General features: G+C 35.1%; 2 protein-coding genes across 3 annotated transcripts; both read left to right on the top strand.

The window, feature by feature from the left end:
• Positions 1–2180: 2180 nt before the first annotated feature.
• Positions 2181–2732, top strand: LOC140855359 (protein MAIN-LIKE 1). Its single transcript, XM_073251242.1, has 2 exons — positions 2181–2321; positions 2565–2732. Exons 1-2 carry the CDS (start codon positions 2181–2183, stop codon positions 2730–2732), a joined length of 309 nt encoding a protein of 102 aa, XP_073107343.1.
• Positions 2733–6613: 3881 nt separating this feature from the next.
• Positions 6614–16175, top strand: LOC105046404 (E3 ubiquitin-protein ligase APD2). Of its 2 annotated transcripts, none has more exons than XM_073252543.1 (10): positions 6614–6979; positions 7074–7183; positions 7292–7417; positions 7556–7652; positions 9827–9901; positions 9987–10069; positions 13977–14123; positions 15252–15324; positions 15403–15739; positions 15859–16175. In XM_073252543.1, exons 1-10 carry the CDS (start codon positions 6742–6744, stop codon positions 15932–15934), a joined length of 1362 nt encoding a protein of 453 aa, XP_073108644.1. In that variant the 5' UTR covers positions 6614–6741; the 3' UTR covers positions 15935–16175. The 2 variants fall into 2 exon arrangements, with proteins under 2 accessions (XP_073108644.1, XP_010923286.1); XM_010924984.4 differs by having other exon boundaries at positions 6626–6979; positions 7077–7183.
• Positions 16176–19815: the final 3640 nt, after the last annotated feature.

Here is a 19815-nt window from a genome sequence, read left to right as displayed (position 1 = left end):
TGGAGGCTTCATGCTGCATTGTTGAAAAAATATGGATATTTTCAAATCACAAAATATGAAGATCCTCACACTTGTTTGTTTACGGGATTGAGTTGAGACCACAAATATGTCAGTGGAAGGATGATTGGCACACTAGTCCGACATATTATTGAGAAAGATCTCGATGTTAAAGTTGAAGCTATTGTGGCAACCGTTAATGATCAATTTCAATATACAGTGTCATACATGAAAACTTGGTGTGGAAAGCAGAAGGCATTGATTGATATTTATGGACAATGGGAGCTGTCTTATGCTAAATTATCCTATTATATGACTGCACTTCAACATGCAAATCCCGATACAGTTATTTCATGAAATATTTTTCAAGCTGTGAATTTCAATGTCTGAGTTTTAAATTATATTTTCTGAGCTTTTAAACTATCTATTCAGGGTTTTATGCACTGTCGTCCTGTAATCAGCATTGATGGTACATATTTGTATGGAAAGTTTAAAGGTAAGATGTTAATTACAACAGAAATTGATGCAGAGAATGAGATATTTCTATTAGCATATGCAATTGTGGATGAGGAGATGACTGCAAGTTGGAGTTGGTTTCTTTTCCAGCTCAGAACATATATCGTTAAAGATAGAAATGGAATATGCTTAATTTCTGACAGGCATCCAGGTATATTAAATGCCATCGCAGATGAGTCTATTGGATGGAGTCCACCACGTGCCTATCATTGATACTGCTTAAGACATATCTGCAGTAATTTCAACACTCATTTTAAAAATGTGCAGCTGAAAAGAGCAGTGTGGCAAGCATGAAGCACTCATCAAGTTCGCAAGTTCAACTTTATTATGGGTAGGATCAGAACAGTGAATGAAGAGGTTTGGAGCTGGTTGTTCGAGATAGAAAAGGAGAAGTGGACGTTGGCACATGATGATGGCCTGCGTTATGGTGTCTTAACTACAAATTTATTAGAGGTTTTTAACAGTGTTTTACGAGGAGCTAGAAATGTGCCAATTACAGCTTGTGTTCAAATGATATTTTATCGTCTTGTGAAATACTTCAATACGATGCATGCTCAAGCCTTGAGATATGTAGAGGAGAATCCAAATAATTTTTTTACTCTTCATGTTGCAATTAAGATTGCTGAAGATCAAATTAAAGCTAACCAGCACCGAGTAACAGCATTCAATCTTCAAAGAGGTATATATGAAGTACTTACGAGGAGAGCAGGCGCAGGATTACGAGATGGAGAAAATTTTCATACTGTTACTTTAGCTGAAAGAAAATATTCTCGTAAAAAGTAGAGCATGTACAAATATTCATGTTCACACGTTTTAGCTGTGTGTCAAGAAATTACTGTACATTTTAGTGGTTTTGTGGATGATGCATATACAATTACAGCATATATGAATGCTTGGAGTGATGACTTTAATCCATTACCACATGAAGATTATTGGATACATATACGTATGTTCAAATGTATTCCTGATCATCATCGTTTGAGACTCAAACAGAAAGGTAGACCAAAATCAACAAGACTACGAAATGAGATGGATGATAGGCAAATAAGAAGTAAGAACCACTGTAGTATTTATAGGGAACAGGGTCATGATCGCCGTCGTTGTCCTAGAATGCTTCAACACACTTCAACTTCAAGCAGTGGAAGAAATTAAAGGCTCTGAAGATGTATTTTTGTCATTGTTTTATGTATTTCTGTGAGATTGTATTTGAATATACGTATTTAATATCTTAAATTTTGTGTTTAAGTTGTATTGTGTGATAATATTATGTTAAAATTATATTTCTCATAAAATGAATGGCTATCATATTTTTTATTTTTTAATATACTTGTGATAATATTATTATTTTAGATTCATTAGCGCATTATGGCTTACGATCCACGATATCCAAGTCCTCGAGACAGTAGTATTCTTATATTGCAGGAGCACCATCGATCACAGATTATTTTAGATGGCGGCGTAAGTATTTCAATCTTATTTACTATTTAAATTTTTTTTAAAAAGTTATATAATTATCTAATTATTATATTTTATTGCAGGAGCCCAGACACCTTCGTGTACGATGATCCAATGCTGACTTCTGAAGGACAGAGGACATCCCACATAGAGTACTGGATTATTTACAATATCTTGGATTTTATAGAGTATATCGGATTGATCGTATACAGATGGACGTTGGTCTTATTACTGCTTTGCTTGAGAGATGGCGTCCAGAGACACATACATTTCATTTTTCATTTGGTGAGGTGACCATCACTTTACAAGATGTCAGCATCCTTACTGGACTACCAGTTGATGGTGATCCAGTTATCGGAGTTGATCCCATGCTTACCATTTCGGAGTGGCAGGCTTTGTGCTTACGATTGCTAGGATTTGAGCCCGACGCATACTTTTTCGATCATTCATAACTCAGGATTGAGTATTTGGATGATCGTTATCGACATTTTCATATTGCGGATGATGCACCAGAGGAGATGGTGCAGCAGTATGTTAGGGGTCAGGTGCTGCGGTTATTAGGTGGTGTTCTGTTATCCGATACTTCATCGAATAAGATGAAGTTAATATTTTTGCCATTATTAGAGGATTTAGACTTCGCTCGTAGACTCAGTTGGGGCAGTGCAGTACTAGCTTGCCTATACAGAGCTATGTGTCAGGGTTCTTGTGCTGATCAGAGCGAGATTGATGGTTATCTTGTATTATTACAGATATATGAATTATAAATTTTTATTTTTAATATTTAATTATATTTCACATTGGGTATATCATGTATGATTTTTATGAAATTTGCAGATTTGAGTACGGGAGCGTATGCCGACTATCAGTCCATTACGACGACAGTTGCTCGAGATGCCATCAGAGCAGCATGATCCTGATGTTCCATTCAGACTAGACAGACCATTGGGATATAGATATAAAAATATTATTTTTTTTATTTGAAACTTACTGTTTTAAATTCGATAAAATTTATTTAACATGAGTAGATTGTGAAACAAATAGAACGTTGCATTCAACGTTCATCACGTATCGACGAGAATGGCAAGGGTTTATAGGTGCCAGTTGGATACATTAGTTGATACATATAGACGGATAAATTTTAAATTTTTTACAAATATCATTTTACAGTTTTCATAATCTATTAAAATTTTAGCTTACTAATTTTTTTTATTTTAACTCTATCAATTTTTGTGAGAGCCATATACAGATGAGATATTGGCTATATTGCCGCAGATGTGTACAGTTGGACATGACATATGGACTGCTATGATGCCACTTATTTATTTTGATATGGTAGAGTGACATCTTTTCGATCATGTCTTGCGGCAGTTTGATCAGATTCAGGGCATTCCAGAGCAGTTTGATACCAGCCAGATACTTCATCGTATTGATCGACGAGGGAGAGCTCGTATTGACTGACGTATCAGACATGCAGAGTATATCAATATTTGAGATGCATGTCGAGATCACATTGTTCATGATGATCATATTTTGAGATGCCATTCATATACCGATGACTACATGGCTTGATTTTTTAGCATTACAATACGAGTCATTGGACAGTCTCGGTATGCAGTTTCCGGATACGAGGGCGAGAGTTCTGCTGTGCGTCTTTTGGTAAGATTACGAAAATTAGTTTATGTTGTTTGTGTTATATTTTTATTTTATATTTTATAGTATATTGACTGTTTTATTTTTATTTTGTAGACTGATTCTATATCGGATGTTGTGTTGGACACTCTTCGTGCTTTATCTACGACTGATGAGGATGAACGGATTCGGATACTGCATGAGATAGAGAGAGTAAGTTTCGAAATATTGATGGAGATTGGTATTGATCCATATAGCTGTGTGTCTTGGTATAGAGCAGTCGATGCACCAGATATGAGATATACGCCGTCACCATATGTTCCACATATGTCATCTCCGCATATTCTGCAGATGTCATCACTAGATGCTGCACAGATGCCACCACCTTTTGATCCACAGATGACAGCGCCTTCTTCTTCCTACATCCCCAGATGACATCATCGAGTACCAGTTGGCCACATGAGTATGATACTTTCTTTTCAGGCCCATCCGTGTATCCAGATGAGAGGGTTGAGTGGGTCGTTCAGTCCGTAGATGATCCGACAACATCAGTTATTCCTGAGCAGCATGACCAGCAGACCTCCTCCACTGATATAGGAGAAGAGCCATCGCAGCAGGAGCAGGAGTAGCCGGCGAGGACCTTCCTGAGAAGGTCCAAGTGACCACGGGCACCATGACGTCCTTGTGGGATTTAGTCTTTTTTAGATTTGTACTTAGTATATTTGTAACATTTATTGTACTATTTTTTGTATGCTTGACATTTTTTTCTATTTAATATTATTAAATATTGATTTTATTTTATATTATTTAATTTCAAATGATCGGATATTATGCTTTGTGGATATGGATACACATACTCGAATGTGTCTCAGAACATTAGGAGAGAAAAAGTAATGCTAAAAGGACTATAGAAATTATAACATAAATATTTATCATATATCGAATAATTTAATTATAAGATGAATCGGATCGTACTGGTACATTTCGATTTGGTACAGACACGAATAGTTACATACGATGCGGTATGAAAAAAAATTAATTTAAAATAAAGAAAATAATTTGAAATGATGTTTCTTATTTGAATTATATTTTTTCTCATTTCTTTCTTATCTTATCTTTTTTTATGATATATTTTATTTTTTTAATTTTTTTAAATTTTTCTTTGGGATATTTCTTAAAAATAATTATAATTATAATTTTCTCCCATTTTTACCCTTTTTGGCATTTTTTAGGTATTTTTTTCCTTTATTTGGAATATTTTTTAAAAAATTAAATTTAAATTTATTTAGTAATTTGAAATGATATTTTTTATTTGAATTATAATTATAACTTTTGTTTTTTTAAATTCAAAATTATAATTTTTATTTTTGAATTAGAATTACAATTTTTATTTTTTCAATTCAATTCTTTTCTCTTTTTTTTTATGGTGTTTTTTATTTTTTTTACACCAATTTTTTTTAGATATTTTTTTTAAAAAAATAATTTGAAATGAAAAAAGTAATTTGATATGATATTTTTTATTTAAATTAAAGTTAAAATTTTTATTTTTTTTATAATTTTTATTTTTTTCATATTTTTTCCTTTTTTTCCATATTTTTTATTTTTTAATTAAATATAAAATTTTAATTTTTTTTATAATTTAAAATTTTAATTTTAATTTTTTCCCATTTTTATCTTTTTTTCTATTTTTATGAAATTTTTTTAGGTATTTTATTTATTTATTTGGAATATTTTTTAAATAAATTAATTTGAATTGGAAAAAGTAATTTGAAATGATGTTTTTTATTTTAATTAAAATTAAAAATTTTATTTTTTTTAAATTAAAAATTATAATTTTTATTTTTTCTCATTTATTTAAATTTTTTTGACTTTTTGATGGTACTTTTTATTTTTTTATTTTTTTGGACATCTTTTTTTTTTAAAAATTAATTTTAAATGAAAAAAATAATTTGAAATGATGTTTTTTATTTGAATTAAAATTAAAATTTTTATTTTTTTTAAATTTAAAATTATAATTTTATTTTTTTCTTATTTTTTTATGGTACTTTTTATTTTTTAAATTTTTTAAGATTTTTTAAGATATTTTTTTAAAAAAATTAATTTAAAATGGAGAAAATAATTTACAATTATCTTTTTTATTTAAATTAAAATTAAAATTTTTCTTTTTTAAAATTTATTCAAAATTATAATTTTTATTTTTTTTTTCATTTTTTCTCATTTGTTTCTTTTTTTATGATATTTTTTAAAAAAAATTAATTTGAAAAGAAGATTGTAATTTGAAATGATGATTTTTATTTGAATTAAAATTAAAATTTTTATTTTCTTAAAATTAAGAATATAATTTTTATTTTTTTTCAATTTTTTTATGATATTTTTAATTTTTTTTATAACAATTTTTTTCAGATATTTTTTTAAAAAGATTATTTGAAATGGGAATACTAATTTGAAATGATAATTTTTATTTTTATCAAAATTATAATTTTTGTTTTTTTATGAATTTAAAATTATAATTTTTTTTTTTTATTTTTTTATTTTTTTTTGAAAAAAATTAAAATCGTCAAATAATATAGTATTTTTAAAAATATCATTTGATTTGACGATTTTATTTTTTTATTTTTTTTGGCATCATCTATGTGGAAAATGGGAAAAAAGATGGGTGATGTGGCGATGATAAAATGCCATTCAAAATGACATTTTATCTTTTTTATATCAATCCGATAAATAAATTAAAAATTAGATTATTTTTATAAATATATTTTTTTTTTAATTAATTAGGTAAAGCACTCATGTTATTCGAGCCTGTTGATTCTAGCTTGTTTCATGCTATTATGCTGTGGTTGAGTCTCAACCGTCCGATGCCGCGGCCACCCGAACAGATCACGAAGCATTCCGTACCCTTCTTTCATCCTCCTGCACAGATGTTGAAGCGCATGGTGCGTAATCCAACGGTGCGGTGATTCGTGCCAAGGAGGGCGAATCCTTCTTTCGCGCGAAGGATACAACCCCTGTCCCTGTCTGGTGACCTACCGTTCTCCTCGTTATGGAGGAAGGAGAAGGGGAGTTGGGACTTGACCGGCCGCTGGGACGCGAAAGACTCAACGACCAGATTCCCAAGCCGCTTGCCCCTTGCGGCATGGCCATCCAATGCAGACATTGGAGCAGTTCGAGCTTTATTTTTCTGGCAGAATGGAGGCATCGAATGGCGATAGCACTCCGTCTACTACCCCAATTCTCCCGCGCCAGCCTCCTCCTCCTCCTCCTCCTCCTCCTCCCCACTCCCCGGATATGCCGCGGCCAAGCGCCAGTGCCGATGCTGCTGCTGTTGAGGCCAGAGACGATGCCTGGTCGTGCGTCGTCATCCTTCTCACCTTCTGGTTCTTTGGTCTCTCCCTCTCTCGTCCCCTTCCTCTCACCTCTTGTTTCTCTCCGTTTCTTTTCGTTGACCGATTCTTAACAGAGAGAGTGTTTTGCGCCAGCAGCGTCCATGACGTTGATTCTCGGCTTCTACGGCTCGGTCGACCTCCTACTTGGCCCCAATTGTTCCCGGCTTCTTCAAGCCAACTCCTTTTTCGTGCAGGATATCAAGGCTTGTGTTGCCACTCTCCGCTCCTTCTCTCGTGCACCAAAATCCCATTAGACATAAATCTTGGCTTGCTGAGTGATTTCCTTTGGTTTTGCTCTATTCTATTTGCAGGTGCAAGCAGATGGAGAGTCGGAGAATGGACCCTGGCTTTATGGGTTTCTCGAGCCTCCGCCTCTGGATGTCTTGGCTACATGGTCAGAGACCCACAATGCATCCATACCCGCCAACTTCCACAAGGCAAGAATTGGCTACTTTCTTTTCATCCCACCAAGCGTGCTTGTTCGAGTAATAGTTGTTATTTTACCTTGCTGACTGCTCAAGGAAATAATGAATGGAACACCATCAATTTTTGGGTTAATTGACTATAATGAGCAGGAATGGATATATTATCTGAACATGGGAGCTCGAGTCGATATTTCTTACAGGGTGAAATCTGAAGGATCTTACCCTCTAACCCTCGTCATTGCCCAAGGTAAGCAACAGCAGGCCTCTTACTGGATCTTAGTTTGATGGGATTTGTTGTAAATGCTCAAGTCTCACCGTTGCCTCTAAACAAATTCTTTGTTTCACCAGGCATCATAAATCTATATTTTTTTTCATTTTTGCGCCTCACAAAAATTTGATGATTCCAATTTCATTTGGAGAGCCATGTTCAGGACCAATGAGAGCGTTGGGAAGAGGGAGTGCATATATTGGTCCTGCCCACAAGTTTTAGACTTATTAAGGAGAGTTGATTTGGCAATAACTAAACTACCTCCCAATAATATCTAAGGCCCCATTTGGCACTTCTTTTGGAGTGTTAGAAGTGCTTTTTGGACTGCCAAAATTTCTTTTGGATGATTTTGAGGTGTTCGATAAAAATTTTGAAATGCCTTTTTGGATCCTCCAGAAGTTGAAAAGGGTCTACTAGGAAAAGCCTTTAATTTGGAGCTTTTGGAGAAAACTCTACTTGAGGTGCATTGGGAAGCTGCTTTTTTTTTTTCAGGCAAAAGCTCACGCAATAGAAGGAGCTTCTAATCCAGCTATGGTATTTTTTTAAAAAAAAAGAACTTAAAAATATTTTATAAGTTAATTTATGATAATAGTTTTTGATAGTACAATATGATATAATTATATTATATTTTTTGTTATATTATATTATATTAATACTATATTTATCATCATTAATATTATATCATCATCATCATTATATTATAAAAAAATCTTATTTTAATATAATATTATTACACTATTACACTATAGTAATATCATAGTATAATACTTTTACAATATACTAAAACAATAATATCACATTATTATATTATAATAGTATTACTATAATATAGTAATGTTATAAAAGTTTTATTATATTTTTATAATAAATTTAGTAATTTATTATTTATTACTTTAAATATTAAAATAAATAATTTATAAATTAAGAAATTTTATAATAATGGTTTTTGATAGTACAAGCAATTAGACAATTGAAACCACTATGTAATATCCTTTATTATCATTTCCTGATATTGATGGTACTTGCTCATCTTAGTTACCAAATAAGTGTTAAAATTCCACAGTATTTTAGAAATGTAATCATCAAACAACAAATGGTTTCTTATCAAAAGCTCTACTACTCAAAGCTCTACAAAGAAAAGGTTGCTACTCACACAAGGCCTAAATGCTCTTATGCTAGCATTTTAAGTTAACGTCACCATTTACTTTAAATACAACAATACTTGTTTTGCAAATCTAATTATCCTTAAAGTATTTATATGGGAGATCCATATCCTTTATGCCAAGCCAAGCCGCCAAGGTTTATCGTACCAACCCATATCACCCCATAATGACTATGCCATACCATATCGATAAGGTACCATATTTCAGTTTGGTACATGACCCAATAATATAATGATAAGGTTACCACAACCAGTTTTACAGCCCTTGCTTTATAATTTAACATTTTTACTTATTGTCTATGATCTTGGTTTAATATTAGCTAATATTGCTTCCAAGGATTGTTGTATGGGACCCAAAAATGAACTCATAAAAACCTACGTTCCACTCAAAACTAAATAAATAAAACTTAAATCTTGAAAACAAAAAGTAAGAAATATATTTTGGTATCGTACCAGTGAACTACCGGTATACAATTTGGTGTTGAGACTATGAACCTTGATTGCTTTTGTGCATGATGAAGCTCCTAGGAGCTAACAACTGCCTCTTACTAAGTCTCTTTTATAATCTTTGAAGGGCCATCACGCCAAAGGTATTTGCTTTATAGTTTAAGGATCAAGGAATTAACTAAAATTTATAGATTATTGTAGATTTAGCTAACTACAACATTGAGCTTTGCTGCATATTTAAGATTTTTGTCTCCTAGGACCTAGACCATAGCCATATAAAGTTTGAAAAGAATTTTCAGTGGCAGCATAGTGTTGCATGAATCCCATTGACTTATGTTTCATCTGAGCCACTATTATAATGCAATATTAGAGAAGTTACTAAAGTAAGCATGATATATTTCATCTTGCTGTTATGTGAATCTCTGCAGAAGAAAGATATGTTGTTGCAGTTCCTTTTTTCTTTTCTTCTTCTGACTGAAGTAAGTAAATACTTCAGTAAAGAATCCAATGTGCCTTTGATTATTAATGAGGCTGGAATTTTCAGGCAAAGAAAACCTTCTTCAATGGATTGAGGATCCATCACGTCCTAATACCACCTTATCATGGACTTTGATACATGGTAAGTTCTATAAGGATTCTTGAAATTAAAGATTTTGTGGACTCATATCCAAAGCAACTTTGCAGCTAAAGCTATCGAATTGCAGGAAATGGCATGATTGAGCAGACCATTGAAAAGCCTTCTGATTACTATGTTGCTGTGGGAAATTTAAATCATGTAGAAGTAGAGGTAAATTTACTGCACTAGTCCCATCCTTTAATTTTGTGGCATTTAGCATTTGCTTCTTCATACTTCAATTGAATGCAAACCATCCATTTTCAAATGAAACATGTCTGACTGCTGGTGTTTTTTATGTCTCAATACATGTTGGTAGCATGTACTATAGGACCTCAATAGTAGTGTTGGTTGCAGATTTTACATGTCCATATGTTTGAATTTTTGTTCAACCCGTTAATTTATTTCTGGAATTTCTGCTTTAGCCTGTTCCATTATTATCACCCATTTACTTTGTGAAATTTCAGACCCTCAGCTTATCCCTAACCTGAAAATGTCTTTATGTATAGTATTTTTGTCTCCAGAAAGAATTGGAAATGCCATGCAGTCACTAATGGAGGAGGATGGGATGATATTTAGTGGAAATGGATACACATAACTTTATTGTGAAGGAGAACATCGTTGTTTGCCCGGGCTGATTAGGCCAAGAGAAGTAGCCTGACAAGTTATCATTGTAGAAGTAGTTTTCACCTCTAGATTATTTTGTATTCCCACATTGTGCTCAATATATTTCAAATCCAGGTACCAAGCAACTGATGTTGCCGGTACCATGATGCGTCAAACCATCTTGTAGTGAACAAGAAATGGATAACAATGCAGTTTGGTTGGGATATTATCATAGGTTGTGACCATTAGAGTGCTGATTCTGCACTGTCACACTACTACCACATTGGGAAGAGGAAGAGAGATGCAGCACTACTTGTGATGGCCACCTTATTCATATGAACCTGAGGAGCTAGCAAAATTTGGTATTAAGTCAACTTACTGTATTGCTCTTTTATCAGAGAAAACAGGAGTGTTTCAAAGTGTCAACAACCCAAAGGGTTTTTAAACCTGCAAATATATTTTAGAAAGCTCATGATAACATCAGGAGATTAATTCTTAAGGCTACGGAGGGTTCTACAATGATGCATAAGCAAATCTGAGGTCAGCTTGAGGAAAGTGAAGATCAAAAAGAGTTGAAAAGAGATAATATCAGTAGAAATAAGAGGTAATACAAGAGAATGAGAGAGACCATGAGGAAAGAATGATGGAAGAAAAAGAGTGGAAGAGCAGAGGAAAGAAGGCATTAGAAGGTTTGGGGGTGGGGAGGGGACATTGGAGTAAAGAGGAGACAAGAGAAAAGGGTAGGAGCACACTTGCTATACTGATATTTTTAAGAGTAAGTGTATGTTTCGGGTACAGGGTAGGAAAGTATAAGTAATGTGTTATTAGAGCACGGGTATGGTCATGGATCTTGCTTTTTAACAAACCATGTAGAAAAAGACAACAATTCTTGAATAGAAAATATTTTTCTTTATCAAAACGACCTTTGGTAGGGGAGTAATTTTTAAAATTGTTAATACTGCATCTATGAGTTACTGTGTGTAATATATAAAGTTGTACAAGAATTCATTTTGAAGATAAAATTATGTCCTGATACATAAAAGTTTGTGCACTTGAGGACTGAATAATGAAGGCTACACTTAGCTCATGGTGCTTATGCATGGTTGATGTTAAGCATGAAGTTATGTGATTATGTATTTCTGGATGTGGCGTGCATCATTCACAGCCAGCCCATGGTTGTATAAACACAGTCATTCATTTTGGCGAGAAAAACACTTGCATTAATGATTTTAAAAGGCTAATATTGTATTCTTAATTGATCAATTCTGTGACAAGGAACGGTGAGGACCAATATTATTTCAATGGTAGAATAGGTGCGTCAAAAAACAAGTTGCATAAACACATCCATCAGTTCATAAACCCTCCATGATTCTTTTCTTGATTGTTTGCATTCCATTTGGAGCTTTTGTGTTTGATTGAGCTGAGGAATTTTATTTTGGTTAGATTCACCTGAAAGAAGCTTATTGTGATAATATATTGCTCTCCCATATTCTCATGGTATCAGGTGCTAGGCACTGACAATTTTGCTTTTCTCTGTGTCAATCACTTCTTGCCTGTGCTGCATGCTGAACCCTAGCCATGTCACAGGACTCTTCTTCCCCCATGGATCCTTCGCCAGGTATGGCCGTGGCCGCTGCCCGGTTAGTCAGTGCTGCAAACTCAATGTCTTTTACTGTGCTGTTATCTCGGCATCTGCGGTACAATCTCTATCATCATCTGGTGTTGATCCATCCAACTGTTGGCCTGTACTATGCATCCTTTTGGGTTTTGCAGCACTCGCCTTCATCATTTCCCAGTACAGTTTCTTCTATCGCTCCTCTTTCATTGTCTTCTTCTGTTGCTTCTTTTTCTCGCACACCACCAACATCCCCCCCCCCCCTTCCCCCCCCGCCCGCCCACCCCAACCCGTCTCCCTCAACATCTCATTACTCCCATGCCTCAACCATTTTACATCGCTTCCACCACATTCCCAAGTTCAGTCCTCTTACTAACACTCCTTATCTCTCATCTGATCCTCATTTCAATCCAATGTATTCCCCTCCAATGACCATGATTTCTTCATCTCCACTTTCTTATGCTCTGATACCACGGGAATATGGGAGAATGAGACTGCCCACCCCTAGGGTTGGCATCAGACTCTATATATAAGAACTCACCATAGGGTACAATATTGTACATCAACAATCTTACCCTTAGTCTAAGGGCTGAGGTCAAGCAATTATAATACAACATATATTGGTACAATACCCTTCAAAGAGCTTTGACTGAGGATTTTATTTAATGGAGGAAAAACTGCATGAGTACCTTTTTTTCTTGTGAAAATTCTTGTTGTTTTCTCACAACTTTCAACACAAGGTCATTTGTTTCAGGTTTTCTGTCTTGCTTATCATTTGGAATCACTAATAGCTTGGATGTAACTTTGAATTTGACTAGGTTTGATTTTCGATGTCGTGCATGTACAAGGAAAATTTTAAAAAGACTACATGTGGTCAAAATTACCTGGTTATATGGCCATGGAATTCAATAATTGTGCTGTCGCATGGATGAGCTAATTTCTTTAAGTATTAGGCATTTCAAGTGATATTTGAGTTGTATTGAGTTCTTAGGTTTTACAGTTAATATCTTAGAAAATCTCTCGTGAAAAATTAACATCTTGTTGGATTTAATTGTCAGTGGTAAAAAACATGAGATTTTGCGGCTGCATTAAATTGTAGGCTATATGATAGCTTGAGAAATTAAGTTATTTGATAGATACTAATGCTCAAACTTCTATATTTGTTGTTTCTTCTGCTCTTTTTTTTTCCTTTCCTTTTCTTATCCTTCTTTCCTTTTCTTATCTTTTTATGTTTCTTTTTTTTTTTTGTCAGTGTGTGTGTGTGTTTGTGTGTCTGGTGGTGGGCATGGTTGTTTGGTATATTGTTGTTGTCCCACGACCATGTGATCCTTGCTAATGACTCAGTGACTATTTACAGCACAGGACAGCTCTTCTAATGATCCGACAATTTTGGTATAGCAATTTCTTCCACCATCTATTTGCAGGCTGTAGAGATAACCTAGAAATCTTAAAAAAAAAAAAAAAAAAATCTTATTTCTTGCTTGAAGCTTTCGATCTAGTTTGAGTGCTTTATGCTACCTAATAAGATAGAATATATTTGCAAGTTGTCAGTTGTCTCCTTCTCTGACCATGCATGCGTGCCTATTTGGTTTCCTAAACTTTCAGGTGTCAAGTGATTGATATATTATTGGGACGTTTCCTAATAAACAAGTCAGTTTGGGTATCATGGTTGATATGGAGGTTTTAAATGGTTGCAATAAAAATCAAGATAACATTGTGGTAAACTGAGTAAATGGATCATCTAATTAATTTTTTTTTTGCCTCTCGTCTCATGTTTTGCTTAAACTTATGTAATCATTTGTTCTTCTTTTTTTTTTTTTTTTTTTTTTGCCTTTCTCATATACAGGTCTTTTCATGCAGGTTCAGCTAAACTTCACAATCCGGACTCTTTTATACAATACAACTGGGGCTTACTACGAATGCTCACTGAATCACAGGCTATGTGTTTTGGAGTTGTTCTTATTGAGGGCAAATGTTGCGATCCTAACAACACCTGGCCCAAAATCGGTAAAAAAGCTTACAGTTTTATTGGCTGCATCTTTAGTATTCCATTTCTTCATCAGTTTTGTTTATAGTTGTTTTTTGTTTCATTCTCCCACGTTATTGTAAACAAGAAACATGTTTGATCGTTGCCATTGCTTAGCATTTATAAAAATAAGAAACAAACGCGTGTGGAAATCAATAGTGGCTAATAACTATCATTCTAACTGCCATTAATTTATTCTAAAAATTTAGCCAGAGGATGGACAAGAGTTCAAATCAGCTTATTGTATCAAATTTGACTGACACATGACATGATTCTAACCCAACATTAACCTAAAGTTGAGATCGATGGGGTGGTGGGGATCCTAAACTCTGACCCAAGCTATACCATCTTAGTCATGGATTTTGTAATATTGGTCCCATCTCAATTGAGGCCAATAAAAACTAGTTTAATTCTAGATTTAACCCTTTGAATGCAGACCCAACTTGATCCTGGCCCAGATGAGATCGTAATATTAAATTATGTTGTTCCCATGCATTAAAGAGCAAATCTGTGGCATAGCATCATGTTGTTACTCTTTGGTTCTTAATTTTCCTTTGTATCCCACATATTAACTTTGCCACACAAGCTGTGTAAACCAATTAACTTTTATTGAGAAATACACAAAGTTCTCTTCTAACAAGTCATTTTCAAAATGCAGCTATAAAATCATTCAGAACTGTTGCTACACATTTTATATATATAACAACATTACATATTGATGGCGGTTTTTATCACTCATTAATGATTATCACCTACTGGTAAAGAGTGATTTCTGGCCATATGCATTCCTTCATGCTGGAATCCAGAAACTGAATTAGATCACCTCTTCCTAGCGGACAATGTTTCAGCTCCATGGGGCTTTGGAACATGCTAATGTAGAAATTGAAATGCATCAAAATAACTAGTTTTGAAAATAAAGTGCAGTTGCAAGGTATTCATTTTAGTGCATAACATACTAGTTTGCTAATTTAGAAATCGAAATGCGTCAACATACCTTGTTTTAAAATGATTGGAAGAGCAAATAATTTTTAGTCCCTGAAATATGCATTGCCTATCTGAAGTTTCTCTTTGAATTATACCCATGGATGTAACCCTTTTTTTGATTCCAGGCTCAGGAGAGTGATGAATGGTTTGTCAAGTTATCTTATGGGCCACGTTGGATCACTTATTTTGCCGGATCAGGTATTGTGTGTATCTCTGTGCCTGTTAGCCTATCCATTTCTTGCTTACCTATTTGTTTCAAATTTTTGCTGAATGTAGGTGTAATGACTGTAGTCATTCTACTGGCCTTCAAGATATTTACCAATTTACAATTCAGCTCTGGAGATGGTGCTAATCGTCAAAATGCAAATGGTAGCACTGAGAGAAGCCCCCTGCTTCCTAACAAAGACGATGACAACTTGAGCTTGGGATCATCCTATGATTCTGTTTCGCATGATGATGAAGATATGGAAGAATGGCTTGGGACAACACCAATGCTGCCCGAAGGAGAAGCTAATAACACCCGTCACCTTTGTGCACTCTGCTGTGATGCTCAGAGGGATTGCTTCTTTCTTCCTTGCGGACACTGCGCAGCATGTTTTACATGTGGGACAAGGTGATCTCATTGTGAAATCTGTCCAAGTAGAGATGCTTCTACCAAAATATTTTTATAGTCAAGCATTTTTAGGTATTACTACTAGGCACATTAATGTTGAGTTTACTTTGAGCATGCAGGATTTTGGATGAGGCTGGAACCTGTCCCGTTTGCCGGAGAAAGATGAAGAAAGTGAGAAAAATCTTCACCGTATGATGTGCATATATGCATATTTTTTATGTCCCTACCCTCTGAGCTCACACTAAAGAAGGAAAAATCCACACTGGAATGTGGAGGATGCATCTAACTAGTTGCCAGTGATGTTTTTGAGCCCATCACTTAGTAGAAGGCCATTGTATGTCACAAACTTGGGATGGTTGAGTTCTGTATCAACTTAAACAGATTTACATAAAGGAATAAAAAAATGCAGACGCCTGGTAGCATTTTGCGTGCAGCATTCTCATGGGTGGTGATTTATTTGAACCTACCGTGTGGTGCATCTCTTCTGATCACTGCATGGATGAATGCTTTTTCCTTGTTATGTGACTCTTCATGATTCTCGTAAGAGATTTGCTTCGATACGTGTTAGAGGACATCACGATGTGGCCCTCAACTTTGTTCGAGTTCCACACGCATCTTCTTGTCTTTTTTTTTTGGGGGGGGACACATCTTCTTGTCATCCATCTCTCCTGTACCATTGTTAACAACCATCCACCAATAATTGAAATGGTTCAATTATTATTTCATCTGAATTCTCTCTTCCCTTCACTCTTCATTCTCTCTCTTAAGTTTCTCCCTTCCATCTTTTATATTGCTACCTCCTTCGCCTTTGTCGATGGGGGCAGGACCACAGCAAGCGCCGGGCTCCACGTCCGTGGTCAAGAGAGCGTCAGGATCCAGGCAGGACCACCCCCGGGTTCTTGAAAATTATTAGTTTCTGTGACATGCAGGACCTGATCTTGAGAATTTGTTAGGACCACGGACGGATCGGATTCGGAGGCAGCGTCATCCAGCTCGGAACAACTCCCCCGGTTCTTGAAAATTAAATCTTCTGCCCATGCGGGACCAGATCGTGAGAATTAGGACCACGGCCGGATCGGAGCTGCCAAAGATCCAAAGGCGGATGCAGCAGCTCCGGCATCGATGCGGGGAATCTTTTCTCGAATTCTTTCCTTCTCTCTCACATTTTTATTAGAAAATCTCCCTCCTTGCGTGCGATGGTGTGAGATTCTACGGAGTTTTTTTTTTTTTTTTTTTTTTGGATTATATGACTGGTTCTCCCCCAAAGCTTGTTCCTCTTTTCTAATTAAAAATATTCTTGGGATATCGTGGGACTCCTATTCTTTAATTAAAAATTTAGATATCACTGGAGTGCTTTTTTTCGGTTTTTATTGTTTTAGAAAAATGTTTCAGAGAGAGAGAGAGAGAGAGAGATAATGAGCATGAAACGGAAGGATTGGCTGGTCAGATGGGCGCCAACCGTGTACTTCGTTTGTAAGATGATATATGTATATATATATTCATGCGATAATGAAAAGATTATGCTAAGATTTAAATATGAGAAAAAAGATAAATATTATAATTATGTATCTTAGTTAACATTAGCATCCACGTGCATTACACTTTTAAAAAGATGATATATAATTTTATATTATAGTTAGATAAATTATTAAAAAAATAAAAATAGCTACATTTTTTATTTGATTGCAGATTTTTAAAATACTTTTCTACATTTATCTTCTCTAATGAAACTTATAAATATTTCCTTGTTCATCTGTAGTTGGTATTTATTTTCTTCTTATTTGTTAGTTTTGTAAATTTTGGATTATGGTATTTGTCTACTTGTTTGCAACATTATTTTGAACATTTTACTTTTACTTTTGTAATTTTCATCAAATACCGGCAAGAGGAAATCAAAAAAAGGATTTTTTTTTTAATACAATCCTACAAAGAAGAAAATAAATTTATTTCATTTTTAATATATTTATAGTGGGCATTTTCAATTTTTTGCTATCTATTTTATCATAATTTATTTTTTATATCCAATATTATTGAGTTTTTCTTTATTTTTTAAAAGTAAATACTTTTAACTTTTTATTTAGAAATAATTACGGTATGCTCATTTGAGGTTACATCTGATTTCACTAAGCCCTCTTATGATTTGTAAAGTAGCATTTAACCTACCTGGCATCTCACCAATCTGAGGGAGAAGAAAAAGAAGAAAGCCATCGGGTAAGCTACAGTTCTTGATTAATGTTTTTGTTTTGAAACTTATTAAATCTTTGAAACCATCTTAACATAGGTACTGTAAAGTATGTCATTAACCTTATATTCTTGAAGCAACAGTAGCAACACATAGATTTTTGGCTATTGGTAGGAAAGATCGATAGTTAGAACATTATGGCCCGTGGAAAATTTCAGATAGTGATTTCAAAGTTACTCTAAATATGTGGTAAGTTCTTAAATTTTTTATTGATTTTCATATTTTCTTAATTAGATGAGAGAGTTAATATAATTTTTTGAAATATTACTTAGTAGATTGATGAACAATGCAAGTACTTTGAGGGAGTTGATCCTCTTACATGCAAACGTGGGACTGAATTTACTTCCAAAATTTGACTAATTTCAAAGTTTTAACAAGCGATAATATTAGAATAGAGAACGAAGAAATTGCTTGTGCTAAGAATAAGCTTACTATAAAAAGGGAGACAATAGCTTAAGGGACGAAGAAGTTCTATAAATGTGTATTTATTGGATCTTAAGTGTTTGTTATTATTGGTGGCACTCTGCTACTTACAGGGATTAAACTAGTAGGAATGATAGTATTTTTTTTGAATTGTGTCGTTTGTTTTGGTTTTCTAGTTTTGCTTAACTATTGGTTATATGGTCTTGTCGAATATATGTACAAACATTTCATGTTAATGAAATTAATTTTAGTTGATCCATTTTGTTGATCGTACAGTGTTTAATAGTATTTGATTTATGTTCAAGGTTAATATGTTGTTTAAGGTCTTCCTGACCGTTGTGAGGGAGATCATCCCTTGGGATGTGATGGAAGCTATTATCCAAATCATTTTTTCTAGGATGACCTCTAGAGAAATGACAATGATGTAGAAAAGTCCCCATCTATTTCCAATGGATAGCTACAAAGGATTATAAATCCTTGGTACTGTATGATGGGGTGAAAATATGGATAACTTTGGAAAGTGTTGCGATCAATCCCCTCATCGTCTGGTCATCGGAAACGGGCACCTGCAAGAAAAATCCACACTGACCGGAGATGCCTCCGACGGGGATCCTCCGACGGTCAAGTCAGAGAGGAGACTAGGCAATAGTAGAAAAGAATCAGAGAGACTCAGCGAGAGAGAATGAGAGCTAGAGAGAGAGAGTCCAAGGGCTTCGAAAGAACCTCCTCGCAGCACTGTTACCTTCTCCGTTTTATAGTAGAGCACGGCGTGGTGCCGCCATTAATGGCGCAGACAACTGGGGGAGTTGTCAAATCGTCGGAGGCTGTCAGAGTCGCCGCGGACTGTCAAATCGCCGTGGGCTGTCAAATCGCTGGGATTAATTTATGTTCTTGGCAGAACAATACCCCAGGGCGGCTATGCCGCATGCTCTTGTCAGGGTAGCGGTCCACAGCAGTCGTACGGCGTTTGGGGGAGCCGACCGACCATACGTCGGTATTTGGTTGCGGGACGTCGGGTGAAGATCCGGAGACACCGTCGGCTGGTCTGGCGCATTGCGGGAGTCGGACATCGGCCACCACCCCCGCCTGACAGTGAGTCGGTAGAGTCGGACTCTGCCGTTCGACTAGTCGGAAACAGAATGGATCCGCCCGACCGACATACCTTCGGTTGGGCAGTATCGACAGTCATCGGTTGGTGCGGTCGGTAGAGTCGGACGTCGGTCAAACAGGTCCGAGAGTGAGTCGGCGTGAAAGAGATCGGTCGGTATATCCCAACAGAGAGAAAACTAAAGAAGTTCATTTGTAGTACCGTTGGTAACCCCACAATACTGACATGGTCCACATTTATCATGCAAAAGAAGAGGACCACCTTCCGAATATATGTCGAGTCATGCAAGTTATCACACCTTCC

Source organism: Elaeis guineensis, chromosome 2 (assembly GCF_000442705.2).
Source record: "Elaeis guineensis isolate ETL-2024a chromosome 2, EG11, whole genome shotgun sequence".
Taxonomy (NCBI): domain Eukaryota; kingdom Viridiplantae; phylum Streptophyta; class Magnoliopsida; order Arecales; family Arecaceae; genus Elaeis; species Elaeis guineensis.
This window is presented reverse-complemented; position numbering and strand designations above follow the sequence as displayed.